This window comes from Choloepus didactylus, chromosome 2 (assembly GCF_015220235.1).
Source record: "Choloepus didactylus isolate mChoDid1 chromosome 2, mChoDid1.pri, whole genome shotgun sequence".
NCBI classification, from domain to species: domain Eukaryota; kingdom Metazoa; phylum Chordata; class Mammalia; order Pilosa; family Megalonychidae; genus Choloepus; species Choloepus didactylus.
In genome coordinates this window covers 109,580,234-109,594,291 of record NC_051308.1, presented here as the reverse complement: position 1 = coordinate 109,594,291, position 14,058 = coordinate 109,580,234, and the positions used below count along the sequence as shown (strand labels likewise).

The 14,058-nt window shown below is 36.9% G+C and overlaps 1 protein-coding gene across 7 annotated transcripts in view; it reads right to left on the bottom strand.

The window, feature by feature from the left end:
• GON4L (gon-4 like) overlaps nucleotides 1-14,058 on the bottom strand; it is a 96,535-nt gene that overhangs the window by 56,197 nt on the left and 26,280 nt on the right. For 6 of the 7 annotated variants that reach the window (XR_005215211.1, XM_037825777.1, XM_037825778.1 and 3 more), the window contains 5 exons: nucleotides 6,314-6,507; nucleotides 5,558-5,632; nucleotides 5,328-5,378; nucleotides 2,853-2,903; nucleotides 2,247-2,342 (listed from right to left, as the gene is read on the bottom strand). Coding sequence is in view for 6 of the 7 variants with exons in the window: in XM_037825777.1 (XP_037681705.1) it covers nucleotides 2,247-2,342; nucleotides 2,853-2,903; nucleotides 5,328-5,378; nucleotides 5,558-5,632; nucleotides 6,314-6,507 (467 nt within the window). In the remaining variant the exon portion in view is untranslated. Of the gene's footprint in view, nucleotides 1-2,246; nucleotides 2,343-2,852; nucleotides 2,904-5,327; nucleotides 5,379-5,557; nucleotides 5,633-6,313; nucleotides 6,508-14,058 lie in introns of those variants that run through there. The other variant, XM_037825781.1, reaches the window with a different exon arrangement.

The window sequence follows — 14,058 nt, the reverse complement described above, 5'->3', positions numbered from 1 at the left end:
AGTGATAGTGATGGGGCGGTATATGGGAATCCAGTATTTCATGCATGATTGTTCTATAAACTCACAAATTCTCTAATAAAAAAATTTTTTAAAGAAAACAAAAGACATTGCTTTAAACTCCTTTTATGAATAGATAAATGGGACCTCCTCAAAACTGAACACCTTTGTGCATCAAAGGAATTTGTCAAAAAGGTGAAAAGGCAGCCTCCTCAAGGGGAGAAAATATTTAGAAACTACATATTCAGTAAGGGTTTAATATCCAGAATATATAAAGAAATCCTACAACTCAACAATAAAAAGACAAACAACCTAACTAAAAAATAGACTCGAATAGACATTTTTTCCAAAGAGGAAATATCAATGGCTAAAAAGCACAAGAAAAGATGCTCAACATCACTACCTATTATGGAACCTCAAATCAAAACCACAATGAGATATTATTGCACACCTACTAGAATGGCCGCTATTAAACAAACAGAAAACTACAAGTGTTGGAGAGGATATGGAGAAACAGGAACACTTATTCACTCCTGATGGGATGTAGAATGGTGCAATCTGTGGAAGGCAGTTTGGGAGTTCCTCAGTAAGCTAAGTATAAAAACTGCCATACGATATAGCAATCCCTGCTACTGGGTATATACTCAGAAGAATTGAAAGCAGGGAGGCAAACAGACACTTGCACACTGATGATCATAGTGGCATTATTCACAATTGCCAAAAGATGGAAACAATCCAAGTGTCCACCAATCGATGAATGAATAAACAAAATACGGTCTATACATATGATGGAATATTATTCAGCAGTAAGAAGGAATGAAATCCTGATGCATGTGACAAGATGGGTGAACCTTGAGGACATTATGGAGAGTGAAATAAGCCAGACACAGAAGGACAAATATTGTATGATCTCACTAACATGAACTAATTATACATAGAGTTGAAATCTACAATATAGGTTACCAGGAGATAGAATGAGGGTAGAGAATGAGGAGCTGATGCTTAATTTGTGCAGAATGTTTAATTAGGCTGATTGTAAATGTTTGTAAATGGATAGATGTGATGGTAGTACATTACGGTGCATGTAATTAACAGCACTGAATTATGTGTGTGATTGTGGTTGAAAGGGGAAGTTTATGGTTGTGTATGTCACTAGAAGGAAAGGTAGGGGATCAAACATGAGACTGTATAACTTGATGAACCCTGTTGTGGACAATGACTGTGGTTAACAGTACAAATACAAGAATGCTCTTTTATGAACTAGAACAGATGTACATCATTATTACAAGGTATAATAATAGAGGGGTATATGGGAAAAAATGCATCAAATGCAAACTGTGGACTATAGCTAAAAAATATGTTAATATTCTTTTATCAACTGTAACAAACATACCACACCAATGCTAAGGGTCAATAATGGCAGTGGATAAGGGATAAAGGGTTTTTATTTAGAGCAATAAAAATATTCTAAAATTGATTGTGGTGATGAATGAACAATTCTGTTTTTATATTGAGAGCCCCTGATTGTATAGTTTGAATGGACTATATGGTATGTGGATATATCTCAATAAAACTGCTTTTAAAAAAAAATCCTTTTAGGAACAAGTCAAAGAACACATTAGGGGAATGGAATATTGCATGGCAATGAAAGTGAACAAACTATAATTATAAGTAACAGTATGGATAAATCTCAAAAGCATAATGCTGAACAACAACAAAAAGCCAGACACAAAAGAATATACACACTAGGAGTCCATTTATATAAGATTCAGAAATAGTAAAAATTGAACTAGTGTTTAGGGATGCACATTTCGATAGTAAACTAAAAGGAAAAGCAAGGAAGTGATTACCAAAAAGTCAGGATAGTGGCTATCTTTAGGGTGGAGGAAGGTGATTGGGATTCCAAAGGTCACACAAGGGGGGCCCTAACAGTGTTATATTTCATGACTTTGGAAGAAGTTTCACGAGGATTTGCTTTATAATAACTTTGAAGCTGTATATATTTAGTCTATGCACATAGCTGTATGTATGTTTTTTTTTAAATCTAAGAAGTTATAAAAATTAAGGAAATGTGAAGAACACAAAAATCCTCAGTCTTTGATATATGTAAAAAGGAGAGTAGAAAAAAAGAACTGTATCTCAATCCTTTCTATCTCAACATTACTAAGGAAACAAAATATATTAAACTTTGTTGACTCAAACTTTTTTTCCTATATTACCAACAAATAATCACAAGTGTAACCACTAACCTCTTCAGCAGTCTCATCTTCTTCTTCATCATCTGGCTGGTACTCTTCATCTGAGGAATCATCTTCTTCAAGGTGGATATCCACAAACTGAGGAGGCTACATAAGTACAATTAGAAAGAAATAGAGTGATAAGAAACACAAATATTATGTATTTGGAAAATAAGGGGAAGAAAAAAGGGCAGAAAAAATTCCAAAGAGCAAAATAACCAGCTAAAGCAAGTAGACAAAAAGTAGGGATTAAAAAGATTCCTAACAGTAATGGAATGAGAAAAACTAAACCTGGAAATAAAACAAAAAGAAGAGTTTAAATAATGAACCGTAAGTTAAAACATGAATTATGTTAATAGTACAATTATAGAAATGTGCTATCATCAATTGTGGCAAATGCTCCACACCAATGCAAGTTCTTAATAATAGGGTGGTATATGGGAATCCTGTATTTTATGCATGACTGCTGTGTAAACCCACAATCTCTCTAATAAAGAAGAAAAAGAAAAAAAGATAGGCCAAAAAACAAAAACAAAAACAAACAGAAAAAAATACTTAGTTTTCCATAGTGATGAAGACTTTCTGGATAAGAAAAAGAAATATTTCTTCCAAGTTTACCTTAATTTCATTGGCCTTCTTAATTGGTGAAATGTTCCATGTTGGTATTACCTACAAACAAAGAATATAAATAAGTTCTTATCTGAAATAGATTGTTTTCCATTTTTACTTCCTCTTCACCGTCTCAGAGTCATCTACCTCACACACAGCTGAAGTGATTCTAAGAGTGTCGATTATCTCTGAGGGTATACCCTCAAATATTTGTCAGAGCTGGATGGAAGAAAAGGAGAAAAGAATCTTTTGTTGGCATTTTCTGCCTCAAGCCTGGTAAGACTCAGTTTTATCATCTACAAAATGGTGACAACAATGTATACCTTGCCTACTTTAATAGCACAGCTGTCAGTTCACATGGAATAATAACTGTGAAAACTATGTGTAAACTATAAAACTACACAAAACAAAAATATGATAGGTTACAGTAGCCTTTTGTCATGAACGCCTTCAAAATCAGCTCATAAATCCACCACAAGTACACTTCCCAAAAGCCAGCCATGAAAAGCTCTTATGGAAGGATGTAGGGGGAAAGTGTCATGTTGTCTACAACTTACTTTCAAATAATACAAGAAAAAATAGATACAGATACAGATACAGAGAAATAAAGCAAATGTGGCAAGATGCTACAATTATTAAATCTAGATGGAATCTAGATTCACTGTAATATTCTTTCAACTTTTCTGTGTTTTAAAATTTTTATAATAGAATTTGGGAAATACATTTTTAAAGAATTTTTTAAAAGCTCCTACACACTGCTGACAAAATGCCATTGGGGTATATAATCTCTTGGCCATTTAACTGTGACCCAACCAAAATCAGCTCATGAACAAAATCCAAATGGCCACTAGACTCTGTCTCCTCAAGGAGCCTTAGGTTTTCCACATCCCTGCAGCTGTCATGTCTTTGACAAATAGCTACCTCTGTGTGGGTGGTCCCACTACAGGGTGAATGGGATAATGTGAAGGTTCATATTCCTTCCCATCTCTGCTTCTTAACCAATCAGTTTCCCCACTGCCAAATTCATCACAAAAGCACGCCAACATCTGGAAGAGTGTTGGAGTAAGACTGTTAAGCATTAAAAAGCAAGTGACCTGGACTCTAATCCTTGTTTGCCCACATAAACTATAATTTGGGTTGCCCAATTTCTCTACACCTATATGAGTAATTAGTAAATGTAATCCATAGCCTGATTTGGATCTTTTTTTTTTCCAAATCACACATGGAATTAACGTTAATTAAATGTCAAGTAGACTTCATGGAATTGCAGCCTCACTGATGGCTGCATTCATCACTGTTACCACATGTTCACTTGTGATTACTTCCTAGTGGAAGATGAAATTTCACTTTATGGAACAAGGGTTTGTCAGCTAGACAAGATGTGATCTGACTGCCAAAAAAAGCCCAAGCAACTTCACACTGCACTAACAAAAATATGCTATCTGGAACACTGAGGGAATTATCTGTACTAGTTAAACCGTATCTGGAGCAGTAGATTCCACTTTAGGTATACTTTTAAAAGGATTTAGACAAATAGGCACATTCAGAAGAAAAGGACCAAATTGGTGAGGGTACTCACAAGATGGTACCCACGTATTGTCACATGGAAAACAATAAAAAATTGGGGGATATTTAGCAAGAAAAAGAAGATTAAGAAAAAACACAATAATTGTCTTCAAATATAGGAAACGTCATGTGGAAGAGGAAAAGACTTTAATTCTATAGGGCTCCAAGGAGCAGAACCAGGACGAACGGATAGAAACTCAATTACGTATTTTGAGTCCAAGTTAGGCAAATCTTCCTTACCATCAGAGATAGAACAGGCTCCCTCAGGACTGTCAAAGAAGATAAGCACAAACTGGACCAGTGCTTTAAGAAGGATATAGAATAATTGCAAACATCAAAGAGCTTGCTGTATTAAATACTTCAGAAGTCTTCAAGTGGTTTTCAAAATTTAGTGTGCAAACAATGACCTGTGGTGTTTTCAACAATGCATATTCCCATGCCCACCCCACAGGAAGATAAATTGTTCTTCACGGATTCCGATTTCCAGGTCTGAGGTGGGTCCAATGATGCATATTTTTAATAAGCACTTCTGAGAGACCCCATACCAAGGTGGATTTTGATCCAAGTGGTCCCTGAAACACACTTTGAAAACACTACTCTAAGCAATTTTACCAACATATATCATAATATGAATAGAAAGCTGACCTCATTGGTTTAAACCATTCTAAATGGTAATCTATCTAGCATTTCCAAAAAGCAATACTTCAGCATCAACTAAAATAAAAATAAACTATTACAATATTTTTATATATTCTGTCCTTATCTTTTACAAACATTTCTTTAAAGAGGCAAACCTAGGCAACAACAAATCTTTACTATGCCTTTTTCTCTACAAATATCCTGGAATCGGATCTGATTTACTAAGCCAAATAAACTTTAAAAAAAAAAAAAAAAAAAAAAAAAAAACAGAACACTCACCACCCCTTTCTCCACCACTTCCTTCAGTTTAGAGCGTGTCATTTTAGGCTCCTAAGGAGGGGAAAGTGGGAAGAAAATAGTCAATAAAAATGACCATGTGATTCTTGGATTTGAGATACTAACTATGCCCCGAACTAACAAACTATTTACAAACACCCAAGGGACCTCCTACAATTAGTCTACAGAAACTCTATTCCATGACATTAAAAGGGTGACAGCCAACTACTCACAAACATCGGCATATCTTCCGTCTCACTGATGGCTGCTTTCATCATTGCCACCACATGTTCATTTGTGATTACTTCCTGGAGAAAGACGAAATTTCACTTTATGCAACAAGGGTTTGTCATCTAGACCATACTCATCTTTATGTAACTCTGCTAGACATACAAAGAAGATAAACAAGAGCCTGATGTTCAAACAGCTTCAAATTGGGTTAAAGTAAGGCTGAAAGCAAAGAAGGCAGAAGCAAGCACACAGCTTCAAACAATGTAGCAACAAATGGACCAATCTCATTAGTATTATGAGGAATAGGAATGGCTCACTTAAGATTCTGAAGCAACTAATCATATGCTTAAGAGAAAGAGTAACAAACAGCAAAGGCTCTACATATAGCTGTGCTGCTACATAACATAAAAACAAATTTTACATATGTGCAAATGTAAATGTCAATCCACAAAAGACTAAATCCACTTTCAACATTATCATCTTTGAATTTGCTAAACAATACAGTAAACAATCAAATCAGTGGAAGGAGGCAGAGGAACAATTGATCTTCCCAGTTAATTAAGTTCTTTAACCTATGTTCAAATTTCAAACTTGTCCTGAGTGCAAAGAAAGCCATCTTGAAATATAAAATGTCTATCACAGGTAACCCACAAAATTAGCAACGCACATACCAAGACTCAAGAATTTTTCAAGTAAATTTATTTGTTTTCCATGGAAAATTTCCATTACAATTACACAGCTGCCCCAGTTTTACTCACATGAAGAATGTTTCGCACATTGACCGCTGTTAGATTGTGCTGTTTGGCGCCATCCTCTAAGGTACGGTCAAGCATATCATCCAGTTTCAGGTCATAAGCCAAAGTCCCTTCTTCTTGACCCCTTCCATCTCGTTTCCTCTTGGTACCCTTTTTCTTTTTTCGCCTTCTCTCACCTTCTTCACTGTCTTGCTCTTCTGCAAATAAACCAAAAGCATTACAAGAATCTCCAAAACTGCGGCCAGAAATTTAGCCCAGAAAGCCAACAAATAAAAGAAAAACGAGCTGCCAGCTATCTGGTCCTGGAAATCAGAGAAGACTATGATATGGTAGAAATGGTAATGGTACAAGTAATAGTAATAATAATAGCTAATGCTCAGTGAATGTTTTAATTTATGCCAAGCACTCTTCTATACACTTTATACATGTTAATTCACTTATTCTGCATAACAAGCCAATGAGGTAGGTACCACTATTTTTCCCATTTTCCAGATGGGGAAACTGAGGCAAAGAGGTTAAGAAACTTGCCCAAGAACCAGCAAGTGACAGAGCCATATTTTACAGCCAAGCATTCTAGCTCTAGAATTTGCAACTTAATGGGTACTATATTGTGCCAAGAGAAACCAGAAATCCTGGATTTGTGACCCAGTCTCACTAGGTTATAGACCCATTGCTTTCTCTCATAAAATACAGATCTCTGCCCATCAAAGATGTCATGAAGACTGAATTAAAATATATATATATCAAAGTGCTTTACAACCCAATAAACATTATACAAACTTAATTTATCATTATTATACAACTCAGTCCAGAGAAAAGAAAAACTAGGACTAAACCAATTTTAAAAACTCCACTCTCTGAACTATACAAAGAAAAGGGGCAAAGTGTCTATGAAGTAGTCTCAAAGGGAGCCCATATATATCTTGCAAACAGAACTTATTCACTATTAGAACTTGGTAAAGTCTTGGAATAAATTAATACGAAACAACAAAAACAGGTTCTCATTTCTCTGATACTTTTGGTCTGTTTCTATCTAAAAACAATGGGTTGGAGAAGTTGGTATCAAGAGGACGTTCTCTGCCTAAAAAGATTTTATAATTTTCAAGTTGCTCTCTGGAAAGACTTAGTGAAAAATCTAGGTATAGATTAAATATTAAATATTTTAGCAAAAACATGGAAAGCAACTAAATGTCCAATATTAAAAGAATAGTTAAGTGACTACAGTACATCCTTGTATTGGTATAATTAAACCACTAAAAATTGTCTTTTTAGGTTCCAGTCAACAAGATGGTAAACTGAACCACTCCAGGACTCTGTCCCCCTACAGAAGCTTTTAAGCAACAAACAAGAGCCAGTAGTGGCTCTATCTCAAAGCGGCAGTTAAATAGTTGCAGTAACAGGGCAAGTATCAAATCAAGAAAAAAGCAACTTTAAAAGTAGGAAATCCACAATAATGCTACAAGAACAAATAAATGAATTCAGCAATGTGGCAAGGTACAAGATCAACCTGAAAAATCAGTTATGTTTCTATATACTAGTAATGAACAATCTGAAGAATAATTTTTTTAAAATTCTATTTACAATAGCAACTAAAAGAATCAAATATCTAGGAATAAAATTAATCAAAGAGGTAAAGTACTTATATTCAGAAAATTACAAAAAATTGCTAAAAACAAAAATCAAAGACAACCTAAATAAATGAAATGAAATTCGGTGTTCATGAATTGGAAGATTAATGCCGTTAAGATTTTAATTCTACCAAACTGATTTACAGACTCAACGTAATCCCAATCAAATTCCAACAGCCAATTTAAAGAAATAGAAAAGCCAATTATCAACTTTATTTGGAAAGGCAAAGGGCCCTGAATAGCCAAAAAAATCTTGAAAAACAAAGTAGGAGGACTCACAACTGCCTGACCTTAAAGCATATTACAAACTACAGTGGTCAAAACAGTATGGTGTTGGCATAAAAACAGACATATTTATCAATGGAACTGAATTGAGAGTTCAGAAGTAGACCTACACATTTATGGTCAACTGATTTTTGACAAGGCTGCCAAGTCCACTGAACTGGGACAGAATGGTTTCTGTAACAAATGGTACTGGGAGAACAATTTATCATACATTAGTCTTTTGGCCTTGCTTACCTCCTTGGTTAGGGAAGTTGAAAAATCTCTTTGTCTTTTAAAAATTATTGGTTCTTAGAAGATTTTAAGAAATATGAAGTACCAAGCATCAATAGGGTTCATCTCAAAATCAAACCATGTCTTCCATTTTCTATCTCTGTATGAAAGGCAATGAATCGAAATACATTTTTTAAAGTTTCCCCCAACCTAGATTGTCCCAAATGAATTTAAAAGTTACAATACATAAATAAAGTACTGGGGGGGCAAGATGGCAGACTGGTGAGCTGTATGTTTTAGTTACTCCTCCAGGAAAGTAGGTAAAAAGCCAGGAACTGCGTGGACTGGACACCACAGAGCAATCTGTCTTTGGGCATACTTCATACAACACTCATGAAAACGTGGAACTGCTGAGATCAGCGAAATCTGTAAGTTTTTGCGGCCAGGGGACCCGCGCCCCTCCCTGCCAGGCTCAGTCCCGGGGGAGGAGGGGCTGTCAGCTCCAGGAAGGAGAAGGGAGAATTGCAGTGGCTGCTCTCATCGGAAACTCATTCTACTGATTCAAACTCCAACCATAGATAGACTGAGGCCAGACACCAGAGACTCTGAGAGCAGCCAGCCCAGCAGAGAGGAGACGGGCATAGAAGGAAAACAACACGAGAAGCTCCAAAGTAAAAGCAGAGGATTTTTGGAGTTCTGGTGAACACAGAAAGGGGAAGGGCGGAGATCAGGCCTTGAGGCGCATATGCAAATCCCGAAGCAAGGCTGATCTCTCTGCCCAGGGCACCTTTCCTTAATGGCCCTGGTTGCTTTGTCTATTAGCATTTCAATAACCCATTAGATCTCTGAGGAGGGCCGTTTTTTTTTTTTTTTTTTTTTTTTTTTTTTTTTTTTTAAATCCTTTTTGCTTTTTCTAAAACAATTACTCTAAGAAGCTCAATACAGAAAGCTTCAAAGAATTGAAATTTGGGCACGTCAAGTCAAGAGCAGAAATAAGAGAGCTCTGAGACAAAAGGCAATAATCCAGTGGCTGAGAAAATTCACTAAACAACACAACTTCCCAAGAAAACGGGGGTGTCCGCTCACAGCCACCATCCTGGTGGACAGGAAACACTCCTGCCCATCGCCAGCCCCATAGCCCAGAGCTGCCCCAGACAACCCAGTGTGACGGAAGTGCTTCAAATAACAGGCACACACCACAAAACTGGGCGTGGACATTAGCCTTCCCTGCAACCTCAGCTGAATGTCCCAGAGCTGGGAAGGGGGAGCAGTGTGAATTAACAGAGCCCCATTCAGCCATCATTTGAGCAGACTGGGAGCCTCCCAACACAGCCCAGCAGCCCAGAACTGCCCTGGGGGGACGGCACTCACCTGTGACATAGCACAGTCATCCCTCAACAGAGGACCCGGGGTGCACAGCCTGGAAGAGGGGCCCACTTGCAAGTCTCAGGAGCCATACGCCAATACCAAAGACTGGTGGGTCAGTGGCAGAGACAAACTGTGGCAGTACTGAACTGAAGGATTAGACTATTGCAGTAGCTTTAAAACTCTAGGATCATCAGGGAGATTTGATTGTTAGGGCCACCCCCCCTCCCCGACTGCCCAGAAACACGCCCCACATACAGGGCAGGCAACACCAACTACACACGCAAGCTTGGGACACCAATTGGGCCCCACAAGACTCACTCCCCCACTCACCAAAAAGGCTAAGCAGGGGAGATCTGGCTTGTGGAGAACAGGTGGCTCGTGGACGCCACCTGCTGGTTAGTTAGAGAAAGTGTACTCCACGAAGCTGTAGATCTGATAAATTAGAGATAAGGACTTCAACTGGTCTACAAACCCTAAAAGAACCCTATCAAGGACAGCAAATGCCACGAGGCCAAAAACAACAGAAAATTATAAAGCATATGAAAAAACCAGACGATATGGATAACCCAAGCCCAAGCACCCAAATCAAAAGACCAGAAGAGACACACCTAGAGCAGCTACTCAAAGAACTAAAGATGAACAATGAGACCCTAGTACGGGATATGAAGGAAATCAAGAAGACCCTAGAAGAGCATAAAGAAGACATTGCAAGGCTAAATAAAAAAATGGATGATCTTATGGAAATTAAAGAAACTGTTGACCAAATTAAAAAGATTCTGGACACTCATAGTACAAGACTAGAGGAAGTTGAACAACGAATCAGTGACCTGGAAGATGACAGAATGGAAAATGAAAGCATAAAAGAAAGAATGGGGAAAAAAATTGAAAAACTCGAAATGGACCTCAGGGATATGATAGATAATATGAAGCGTCCGAATATAAGACTCATTGGTGTCCCAGAAGGGGAAGAAAAGGGTAAAGGTCTAGGAAGAGTATTCAAAGAAATTGTTGGGGAAAACTTCCCAAATCTTCTAAACAACATAAATACACAAATCATAAATGCTCAGCGAACTCCAAATAGAATAAATCCAAAAAAACCCACTCCGAGACATATACTGATCACACTGTCAAACATAGAAGAGAAGGAGCAAGTTCTGAAAGCAGCAAGAGAAAAGCAATTCACCACATACAAAGGAAACAGCATAAGACTAAGTAGTGACTACTCAGCAGCCACCATGGAGGCGAGAAGGCAGTGGCACGATATATTTAAAATTCTGAGAGAGAGGAATTTCCAGCCAAGAATACTTTATCCAGCAAAGCTCTCCTTCAAATTTGAGGGAGAGCTTAAATTTTTCACAGACAAAGAAATGCTGAGAGAATTTGCTAACAAGAGACCTGCCCTACTGGAGATACTAAAGGGAGCCCTACAGACAGAGAAACAAAGACAGGACAGAGAGACTTGGAGAAAGGTTCAGTACTAAAGAGATTCGGTATGGGTACAATAAAGGATATTAATAGAGAGAGAGAAAAATATGGCAAACATAATCCAAAGGATAAGATGGCCGATTCAAGAAATGCCTTCACGGTTTTAACGTTGAATGTAAATGGATTAAACTCCCCAATTAAAAGATATAGATTTGCAGAATGGATCAAAAAAAATGAACCATCAATATGTTGCATACAAGAGACTCATCTTAGACACAGGGACACAAAGAAATTGAAAGTGAAAGGATGGAAAAAAATATTTCATGCAAGCTACAGCCAAAAGAAAGCAGGTGTAGCAATATTAATCTCAGATAAAATAGACTTCAAATGCAGGGATGTTTTGAGAGACAAAGAAGGCCACTACATACTAATAAAAGGGGCAATTCAGCAAGAAGAAATAACAATCGTAAATGTCTATGCACCCAATCAAGGTGCCACAAAATACATGAGAGAAACATTGGCAAAACTAAAGGAAGCAATTGATGTTTCCACAATAATTGTGGGAGACTTCAACACATCACTTTCTCCTATAGATAGATCAACCAGACAGAAGACCAATAAGGAAATTGAAAACCTAAACAATCTGATAAATGAATTAGATTTAACAGACATCTACAGGACATTACATCCCAAATCACCAGGATACACATACTTTTCTAGTGCTCACGGAACTTTCTCCAGAATAGATCATATGCTGGGACATAAAACAAGCCTCAATAAATTTAAAAAGATTGAAATTATTCAAAGCACATTCTCTGACCACAATGGAATACAATTAGAAGTCAATAACCATCAGAGACTTAGAAAATTCACAAATACCTGGAGGTTAAACAACACACTCCTAAACAATCAGTGGGTTAAAGAAGAAATAGCAAGAGAAATTGCTAAATATATAGAGACGAATGAAAATGAGAACACAACATACCAAAACCTATGGGATGCAGCAAAAGCAGTGCTAAGGGGGAAATTTATAGCACTAAACGCATATATTAAAAAGGAAGAAAGAGCCAAAATCAAAGAACTAATGGATCAACTGAAGAAGCTAGAAAATGAACAGCAAACCAATCCTAAACCAAGTAGAAGAAAAGAAATAACAAGGATTAAAGCAGAAATAAATGACATAGAGAACAAAAAAACAATAGAAAGGATAAATATCACCAAAAGTTGGTTCTTTGAGAAGATCAACAAGATTGACAAGCCCCTAGCTAGACTGACAAAATCAAAAAGAGAGAAGACCCATATAAACAAAATAATGAACGAAAAAGGTGACATAACTGCAGATCCTGAAGAAATTAAAAAAATTATAAGAGGATATTATGAACAACTGTATGGCAACAAACTGGATAATGTAGAAGAAATGGACAATTTCCTGGAAACATATGAACAACCTAGACTGACCAGAGAAGAAATAGAAGACCTCAACCAACCCATCACAAGCAAAGAGATCCAATCAGTCATCAAAAATCTTCCCACAAATAAATGCCCAGGGCCAGATGGCTTCACAGGGGAATTCTACCAAACTTTCCAGAAAGAACTGACACCAATCTTACTCAAACTCTTTCAAAACATTGAAAAAAATGGAACACTACCTAACTCATTTTATGAAGCTAACATCAATCTAATACCAAAACCAGGCAAAGATGCTACAAAAAAGGAAAACTACCGGCCAATCTCCCTAATGAATATAGATGCAAAAATCCTCAACAAAATACTTGCAAATCGAATCCAAAGACACATTAAAAAAATCATACACCATGACCAAGTGGGGTTCATTCCAGGCATGCAAGGATGGTTCAACATCAGAAAAACAATCAATGTATTACAACACATTAAAAACTCGAAAGGGAAAAATCAATTGATCATCTCAATAGATGCTGAAAAAGCATTTGACAAAATCCAACATCCCTTTTTGATAAAAACACTTCAAAAGGTAGGAATTGAAGGAAACTTCCTCAACATGATAAAGAGCATATATGAAAAACCCACAGCCAGCATAGTACTCAATGGTGAGAGACTGAAAGCCTTCCCTCTAAGATCAGGAACAAGACAAGGATGCCCGCTGTCACCACTGTTATTCAACATTGTGCTGGAAGTGCTAGCCAGGGCAATCCGGCAAGACAAAGAAATAAAAGGCATCCAAATTGGAAAAGAAGAAGTAAAACTGTCATTGTTTGCAGATGATATGATCTTATATCTAGAAAACCCTGAGAAATCAACGATACACCTACTAGAGCTAATAAACAAATTTAGCAAAGTAGCGGGATACAAGATTAATGCACATAAGTCAGTAATGTTTCTATATGCTAGAAATGAACAAACTGAAGAGACACTCAAGAAAAAGATACCATTTTCAATAGCAACTAAAAAAATCAAGTACCTAGGAATCAACTTAACCAAAGATGTAAAAGGCCTATACAAAGAAAACTACATAACTCTACTAAAAGAAATAGAAGGGGACCTTAAAAGATGGAAAAATATTCCATGTTCATGGATAGGAAGGCTAAATGTCATTAAGATGTCAATTCTACCCAAACTCATCTACAGATTCAATGCAATCCCAATCAAAATTCCAACAACCTACTTTGCAGACTTGGAAAAGCTAGTTATCAAATTTATTTGGAAAGGGAAGATGCCTCGAATTGCTAAAGACACTCTAAAAAAGAAAAACGAAGTGGGAGGACTTACACTCCCTGACTTTGAAGCTTATTATAAAGCCACAGTTGCCAAGACAGCATGGTACTGGCACAAAGATAGACATATAGATCAATGGAA